Below are 9609 nucleotides of genomic sequence, written 5' to 3' on the forward strand. Positions count from 1 at the left end.
GACCTCAAACTCCAGTCCCATATTACTGCCAATGCAGGCTTATTCTTGGAGGTTTTTTGGGTTATAATCTCTCTCCTTCATTACCTCCATGTGTAATATTTTGCAAATTAATCCTAGCTAGCAACCTGGCATCTGGAGAAGAAATGAAGACAGACATCCTAAGGAGGAACACTTTTGCTTTGAAGGCATGAGATTTCTAAAGTGTCTTCACACTGCGGGTTCTACACTATTAATAGGGAGAGTTTGGCCACTTGTGAAGGAGCTTAGGATATAAAGGAATCATGAGAATCAAAAATTTTAATGGTATCTACCCTTATATTTTCATTTTAGGTGCCATGACAGATCTCTTCAGCAGATATCCTTTTTGAAACTTGACAAATCTGTGAAATCCTGAGGTAAGCCTTTAGCTTTTCTGCTGCCTGTAATTAACCAGAAAGTTCCTCTGCTCTTCTTACCTAAATTTCACTGTTTATTAACAACCTTCAGTTTTTCATTATCCCTCTGAGAACATCAATTCAACTTATGAACAATCAGTCAGTTCCATTGCCCTTGTATGCATTGTTCTCCTAATTTTCAAAGACTCATTTACGCAAAATGCAGAACATTCCCCTCTACTGGAGCTTTCTTACAAATCACTTGATGGATACTTTAACAATAGGGCTTTCACACTGTGTTGAGACTATCCTTGCCTCACATATTACATCAGATGAGGGGTTCATTGTCAATGAGCCGGGTGTTCTAGTCCTGAATTTCATCCTGCCAACCTGCTTCACTGGACTCTTCCCTAAGTGTGCTAATTCAGGACTTATTAGACACAGATGCTGATATGGAGTTGGGAGTGCAAAAGTTTTGTTAATGGGATACCGTTGTGAAAGTAAAGGGAGGAGGAAACAGGACAAGGCAGGAAGACTCCTGACTGTGAAGCAAAAATCACATTAATGAAAAGAAACAGAGAAGGAAGCAGAGGTAAGCAGAGGAAATCTCACACTGCACTGTGCTTCTGACAAAGTCCCAACCAACCCAATAAGGAATTCTGGAGCAAAGAAATAGCCAGACTTAATTTTTCCCACTGTGTTTAATCACTGGCTGCATAAATGCCTGGGAAGAGGATGACCACAGCCCAAATCAGGCAGATCCAAAAAGCACTACAGCTGACTACTGTCAGCTAAATAGACACCTCTTAAAGTTCAAAGACAAGTTCTTTTCTGGAAGGACTTTCAAGCAGCACATTCTTGCCATATAACCTCTCTTGAGGATTTATGACTTTATTATGGTTTCAGAGGAAGCAGATATTTTTAGATTATATTCAATATGTCAAAGAATGTATTTTACATAAGGAGCAAGAAAGTAGATAAGTTCTCTCAACACTGAAAATATCTTTCTATTAATATGGTGAGAGAAAGTCTGGGATAATAAGTCTGAATAATGGTTGGAGTCTCCACAAATAGAATATTTTTGTTAATGTTATTATTTTAAAAGCAACAGTGATGAATTTATTTCTTGTTTACTTTTTGCAATCAGATTCACCAGATTGTCATCAGAACATTTTTCATGCTTGTATCTCAGCTCAAGCCTCCACTACTTGTCTCGATTTGGGGAAGTGGTGGACTGTACAATTAAAACAGACCCGGTGACCGGAAGATCGAGAGGATTTGGATTTGTGCTTTTCAAAGACACTGCTAGTGTTGACAACGTTTTGGAACTGAAAGAACACAAACTGGATTGCAAATTGACAGACCCCAAAAGGGCCAAAGCTTTAAAAGGGAAAGAATTGCCCAAAAAGGTTTTTGTGGGTGGATTGAGCCCAGATACTTCTGAAGAACAAATTAAAGAATATTTTGAAGCCTTTGGAGTGAATGAAAATATTGAACTTCCCATGGATACAAAAACAAATGAAAGAAGAGGATTTTGTTTTATCACATATACAGATGAAGAGCCAGTAAAGAAATTGTTAGAAAGCAGATATCATCAAATCGGTTCTGGGAAGTGTGAAATCAAAGTTGCACAACCCAAAGAGGTATATAGGCAGCAACAGCAGCAACAAAAAGGAGGAAGAGGTCCTGCAGCTGGTGGGCGAGGGGTCGTGGACAAGGTCAGGGCCAAAACTGGAACCAAGGATTTAATAACTATTATGATCAAGGATATGGAAATTACAATAGTGCCTATGGTGGTGATCAAAACTATAGTGGCTATGGTGGCTATGATTATACTGGGTATAACTATGGGAACTATGGATATGGACAGGGATATGCAGACTACAGTGGCCAACAGAGCGCTTACAGCAAGGCATCTCCAGGGGGTGGCAATCACCAAAACAATTACCAGCCATACTAAAGGAGGACATTGGAGAAAACAGGAGGAAATTGCTAAAGTTAACCCATCTTGCCGGACAACATTGAAGATTGGTCTTCTGTTGATCCTAAGATGATTATTTTGTAAAAGACTTTCTAGTGTACAAGACACAACTGTGTCCAACTGTATATAGCTGCCAAATAGTTTTCTTTGTTTTTACTTTGTCTTTTGCTATCTATGTTATGACTCGATGTGGATTTGTGTTTATACAAATTTCTTTGTATGATTTCATGTTAAACCTCAAATAAATGCTTCCTATGTGAAAAAAAAGAACATTTTTCAGATGATTTTATTTATGTGATATAATAATTAAATGTTATCTCAAAATTATTTTTTATCGGAGCTTCTTTTGTATATCTTTACGGAACAACAGAGATTTTGGTTGTTTTTTTTTTTTTTAAATAAAAATTCATTCCTTTACTGGTCTACATTTGGAATCCTGTCAGTTGTCACCAATCTTAATGCTCTAGGCATATTTTCTCAAAGGAATGTAGAGATTATTGTTTACATGATTTTCCTATATATCTGGTTGTATATAGGAATGTTGTCAAAGCCTGTTGTACAGTTTTGAATTTTCTAGTATAAATTTTGTGTGTCACAAAGAATCTACTATTTCTATTGCAATATATCCTCACCAAGCCACTTAAGCCTAAAGGCATCTATTTTGCTAAGCTTCCAATCAGTTGACCCTTGGTTCACTTTTGCTAGTATCAAATGTAATGTGACCACTAGTATCTTCTCTCTATCACAGGTGGCATTATACCTCAGAACCATGAAGAAACAGGTAGATAACATTCACAGGTAGCATCTGACTAAATCTCTGATCTAGAGATTTCAGTGTAAGGCTGAATTCATTACCTCAGACTGAGTGTCAGAAGAGTTTAGGATCATCACTGCTGCAGTGTGAAGAAAACAAATCACTGTATCAGGTATCCAATTGTATTAAATAAGAATTGAATGCACTGAATAACACTGAAATTTGAAAGAGCTAGCTCTCACTGCTATAATGTTACAAACAATATTATAAGAGGTCTGTATATTCATATATCTCAGAATCAATATATTTTTGGGGCTACTTTAATGTTAGTCTTTTATTAGAAACCAGAAATTGTCTAAATGTTTTAAAAACAACCAGAAAGTATTACCGGTGTTTGACACACGTATCTCAAAGAACTACCCTACTCATTCTGTAGTTAATATTTATCATTCATTTTTCTAATAGTCCTACTCAAGAGATAAAGAAAAAAAAATATTTAAATTCTTTCAGGGAAAAAAACAAAAAACAAAAAACAAAACAGATTTTCCCAAAGAATTTAGGATGAAGAGAAAAAAAAATATTAAATCATCTAATTAAGTGAAAATTCCACAACAATTTGGAAGGATTCTAAGCTAGAAAAAAAAGTCTTGAAAAAGGAAACTTAGGTTCCTCGGTTTCTCAGAAGTGTGTGTGTGTGTGTGTGTGTGTGTGTGTGTGTGTGAGAGAGAGAGAGAGAAAGAGAGAGAGATTGAAAGAGAGAGGACTATATGTTTTAAAACCTCATGCAGTTTTGGTCTAAATGATGGATAAAACATTAAACAGTGATTTGCCCATAATTCTAGGTCCTTTCTAGCTTTAAATAAAGTGATTGTTAACTAAGCAGGGATAAGAATGTAAGAGTATAATTTTAATTAAAATATTTTATTTTTTTAGAATAGCTTTAAATTTATAGAATAATTGAACAGACAATATAGAGGGTACCTATATGCCCCCTCTCCTAAAAGTTTACTTTTATTACATCTTGTATTAGCATGATGTATCTCTTATTATTAATGAACCAGTCTTGATAAATTTTTATTAACTACATTCCTTTGTCTGGAGTAAGTTTCACTCTATATTTTGCACAGTTCTCTGGGTTATGACAAATGCACAATGCCATGTATTCACTATTATGATATCATTCAGAATAGTTTTCCCACCAAAAATCCCACCAAAAATCACTTATTTTCACCCAAATGTTTAACAACCACTGATCTTTTTGCTGTCTCCATAGTTTTGCCTTTTCCAGAAATCATACAGTTGGAATCATACTGTCTGTAACCTTTTCACACTGGCTTCTGCTACATAGCAATTCATTTAATATTTCTCTATGTCTTTTCGAAGATGTCATTTCTTTTTATCACTGAATAATATTCTACTGTATAAACCTACAAGAGTTTATTAATCATTCCCCTATTGAAGAAGGACATTTTATTACTTCTAGTTTTTGATAATTTTGAATAAGTCTGCTACAAACATTCATGTGGGTACTTGTGTGGAAAAAAAAAAAAAAGTTTTCAATTGAATTGGTCCTTCCTAGGAATAAGATTGTTTGGTTATATGGTAATAGAACATCTTTGACTGCTGGTGGGAATGCAAACTGCTGCAGTCACTCTGGAAAACAGTATGGAAGTTCCTCAAAAAGTTAAAAATAGAGCTACCCCACAACCCAGCAATTGCACTACTAGGTATTTACCCAAAAGATACAAATGTAGTGATCTAAAAGGGCACTTGCACTCCAGTCTTTATAGCAGCAATGTCTACAATAGCCAAACTATGGAAAGAATTCAGATGTCCATCAACAGATGAATGGATAAAGAAGATGTGGTATATATACAATTGGAATATTAACCATCAAAATAGTGAAATCTTGCCATTTCCAACAACATGGATGGAACTAGAGGGTATTATGATAAATGAAATAAATCAATCAGAGAAAGACGATTATCATATGATTTTTCTCATGTGGAATTATGAAGCAAAACAGGATTATAGGGGAAGGTAGGGAGAAATAAAACAAGAAAAAATCAGAGCGGGACAGAAACTATAAGAGACTCAACTATAGGAAACAAACTGTTGCTGGAGGGAAGATTTTGGGGGGGATGGGGTAATTGGTTGATGAGTATTAGAGAGAGCACGTGATCTAATGAGCAGTGGGTGTGATACATAACTGATGAGTCACTGAACTCTCTCTCTGAAACTAATAATACACTATATGTTAGTTGAATTTAAATAAAATAAAATAAAATAAATTTAAAAACAACATCTTTGTAAGAAACTGCCAAATTTCTTCCAAGTGCCTGTACCATTTTGCATTTCCAATAGCAACAGGTGAGAATTCTTGTTGGTCACCATTCTCCCTAGTATTTGGATTTCTCAGGTTTTTGTATTTTAGCAATTCTAATATCTGCATAGTGGGATTGCATTATTTTTTATTGAAGTATAGTTAGCATATAACTTTTTTTAAAATTTATAATTTCCTAATAGCAAATCATATTAGGTATATTTTCATATGCTTATTTGTCATCTGTATATCTTTTTTTGATGAAGTATCTGTTCTGATTTTTTGCTCATTCTTTAATTGTATTATTTTCTTTTGTTGAATTTTAAAAGTTCTTTGTGTATTTTGGATAAAAGTTCTATATTAGATGTATCTTCTGCAAATATTTTCTCCTAGTCTGTGGCTTATATTCTAATTCTCTTGATAATGTGTTTAGCAGAGAAAAATCTTGTTTTTAATTTTAATAAAGTTTCATCATTTTCACAGATCATGCTTTAGGTGTTACATATAAAAACTCATCATCAAACTAAGGCTACCCAGAATTTCTCCTATGATATCTTCTAAAAGCTTTAAATTTTCCCATTTTAGGGATGCGTGGGTGACTTGGTTGGTTAAGTGTCCAACTCCTGATTTCAGCTCAAGTCATGATCTCAGGGTTATGAGATTGAGCCCCGGATCAAGCTTTGTACTGGGGCAGAGCCTGCTTTAGATTCTCTTTTTCTGCCCCCTCTCTCTCTGTATCTAAAAAAAAAAAAAAAATCATTTTACATATAGGTTTATTTTAATTAATTATTTTTTTTGGTAAACAATATGAGGTATGCATCTAGGTTTTTTTTGTTTGTTTGTTTCTTTGCTTGTTTTTGTTTTTGTTTTTGGTACATGTATGTCCAACTGACCCAACACAATTTGTTGAAAAGAGTATCATTTTCCATTGAATTTCCCTGGCTTCTTTGTCAAGGATCAGTTGACTATATTTGCATGAGTTTGTTTCTAGGCTCTTTATTCTGTTAATCAATTTATCCATTCTTTTGCCACTACCACACTGTTGTGATTCCTGTAGCTTGACTGTTAGTCCTAAAGTGAAATAGTTCCAGTCTTCTGACTTGATTAGTACTGTGATGGGCACTTTTAACTTCTTTGCCGTTTCATATAAAATTTATAGTTTATAGAAATCCACAAAATAGTTTCCTTGGATTTTGGATGGTATTGAGTTGAATATAAAGATCAATTTTGAAAGAACTGACCCCTTAATTGTATTGAACTTTTCTATCAATGAACATGAAAGAACTCCCCATTTATTTGGATCATTTTCCATTCCTTTTATCACAAGTTTATAGTTTTTTCACATACAGATACTATACATATTTTGTTAGATTTATAGCTAAATATTTCATTGTTTGGTGCTAATGTCAATGTTACCGTATTTTAATTTCTAATTCCAGTGGTTCTTTGCTGGATTATAGGCAAGTGATATTTGTATATTAACTTGTATCCTACAACTTTGTTATAGTGTTTGTATTTTTGGGAGATTCCTTTTATTGATTCTTTGGGGTTTTCTACATAAACAATGTCATCTGAGAACAAAGATAGTTTTATTTTCTCCTTCCCAATATTTTATTTGTTTTTGTAGTCTTATTTCATTTCCCATACCATGTTCACTAGAAGTAATGAAAGGGGTTGCTTTGTTTCTGATTCTAGGGAGGAGGATCTATTTTCTCATCATTAGTTATGAAATATATATATTTTTTGTTTCTCTTTTGGAGATGTTATTTTGTCAAACTGGGGTATTTCCATTCTATTACCTAGTTTGCTGAGAGCTCTTATCATAAATTGATATTAGATGATTTTTCTGAATCTATAGATATTTTCATATAATTTTTCTTCTTTATTATCTTCTTTATTATTTCTTTATTATCAATTTAATGATTATAGGGTCAATAGTAATGACTCATCTTTCATTTCTGATATAAAAATATGTGTTTTCTCTTTTCTTTTTCTTGGTTTATATAGCTAAATGTTCATCAAATTTTTATATCTTTGCAAAGAGTCATCCTTGGCTTTTTTGACTTTGTTATTGATTTCCTATGTTCTATTTCTTTGATTTTTGTTGTAATTCTTACCCCCCTTCTGTTTGCTTTACATTTAATTTTTCCTTCATTCTTTTGCTCTTAAGAGTGAAATTTAGATGACTGAGTTTAGATCTTTCTTCTTTTTTTTTTTTTTTAAGATTTTATTTATTTATTTTGGCAGACAGATCACAAGTAGGCAGAGAGGCAGGCAGAGAGAGAAGGGAGGAAGCGGGCTCCCTGGTGAGCAGAGAGCCTGATGCGGGGCTCGATCCCAGGACGCCGGGATCATGACCTGAGCCAAAGGCAGCAGCTTTAACCCACTGAGCCACCCAGGCGCCCCTCTTTCTTCTTTTCTAATACATGAATTTAGTGTTACAATTTCCCTTTGAATACTTGTTTTGCTGTATTCCATGAGGTTTGATAAGTTTGATATTTTTATTTTCTTATAGTTCAAAATATGTATGTATGTATGTAGTATGTATATGCAATAGATGTTATATATGTATACATGTTATATATGTATATATGTTACATATATATATGAAGAGAGAGAGAGCAGGGCAGGGGAAGAGGAAGAGGGACAGAGAGGAAAAGGGTGAGAGAGAATTTTAAGCAGGTTCTATAGCTGTCAGGGAGCCTGACTGGAGGCTCTATCTCATGACCCTGAAATCATGACCTGAACTGAAATCGAGGGTTGGATGCTTAACCAACTGAGCCACCCAGATCCCCCTGTATGTATTTTAGATAGAAATAAAATTTTATTTTAAAAATTATTTTGGGCATAGTTGGCACAGATTGTTATACTAGATTTAAGTGTGCAACATAGTGATTCAACTCCTCTATACGTTGTGCTATGCTCACAACATTGTAGCTAACATCTGTTACCATGCAACGCTATTACAATACCATTGACTTTATTTCCTGTGGTATACCTTTTATTCCTGTGACCTACTCATTTCATAACTGGAAACCTGTATCTCCTACTGGCCTTCACCCATTTTGCCCATTTTGAGGTTCTGTTGTTGGGTACTTATACAGTATCAATTGTTATGTCTTCTTGAAATATTGACTCCTTAATTATACAATATATATCTTTGTCTCATAATTTGTTCTATTCTGAAGTATGTTTTGTCTGAAATCAATAATCTATTCTAGCTTTCTTTTGATTTGTATTAGCATGATATATCATTTTCCATCCCTTTGTATTTAAGGTATTTGCCTCTTGACATTTAAATTGTTTCTTCTAACAACAAAAATGACAAAGCAATCTGCTGAATGGGAGAGAATATTTGCAAGTGATATATCTCATGAGGAGTTAATATCCAAAATATATAAAAATACAGCTCAACACGCCAAACAAACAAATCACCCGATTTAAAAATGGGCTGAGGACCTGAATAGACATTTTTCCAAAGAAGTCATTCAAACGGAAAGCAGGCAAATGAAAAGATATTCAACATGATTAATCATCAATGAAGCGCAAATCAAAACCACAATAAGATATCACTTTAAACCTGTCAGAGTGGCTAAAATTAAAAAAAAAAAAAAAAGATAAGAAGTAACAAGTGTTGGTGAGAATATGGAGAAAAAGGAACCCTTATGCACTCTTGGTTGATTGCAAATTGGTGCATCCACTGTGGAAAAGAGTTACAAAGTTTCCTCAAAAAATTAAAAATAGAGTTACTATATTGATCTGGAGTACCTAGGTGACTCAGTCAGGTAGGCATCAATCTCGATTTTGGTTCAACTCATGATCTCAGGGTCTTGAGTTTGAGTCCCCCATCAGTCTCCATCAGGCAGAGAGTCTGTTAAGGACTCTCTTTCTTCCTCTCCATAGGCCCCTCCCCAAACTCACACTTTTGTTTTCTCAAATAAATAAACATTTTTAAAAAATGACTATGTGATCCAATAATTCCAGTATTGGATATTTACCCAAAGAAAATAAAAACACTAATTTGAAAGATATGTACACTTCTTTTTTTTTTTTAAAGATATGTACACTTCTATGTTTATTGCACCATTATTCACAACCCAAGTGTCCATTCATAAATGAATGGATAAAGAAGATGTGGTGCCTATATGTATATACACAACAGAATATTACTCAGCCA

At 34.0% G+C, this 9609-nt stretch overlaps 1 protein-coding gene across 1 annotated transcript in view; it reads left to right on the plus strand.

The window, feature by feature from the left end:
* LOC308338317 (heterogeneous nuclear ribonucleoprotein D-like) overlaps positions 1 to 2388 on the plus strand; it is a gene marked incomplete at its 5' end in the record, with an annotated part of 172400 nt that extends 170012 nt beyond the window's left edge. Inside the window, 2 exon segments of the mRNA XM_080796337.1 lie at positions 1522 to 2075; positions 2078 to 2388. Of these exon segments, the coding sequence (XP_080652463.1) occupies positions 1522 to 2075; positions 2078 to 2334 (811 nt within the window). The 3' untranslated portion in view covers positions 2335 to 2388.
* Positions 2389 to 9609: the final 7221 nt, after the last annotated feature.

The sequence above is a fragment of the Martes martes genome, assembly GCF_963455335.1.
Source record: "Martes martes genome assembly, chromosome: 2".
Taxonomy (NCBI): Eukaryota; Metazoa; Chordata; class Mammalia; order Carnivora; family Mustelidae; genus Martes; species Martes martes.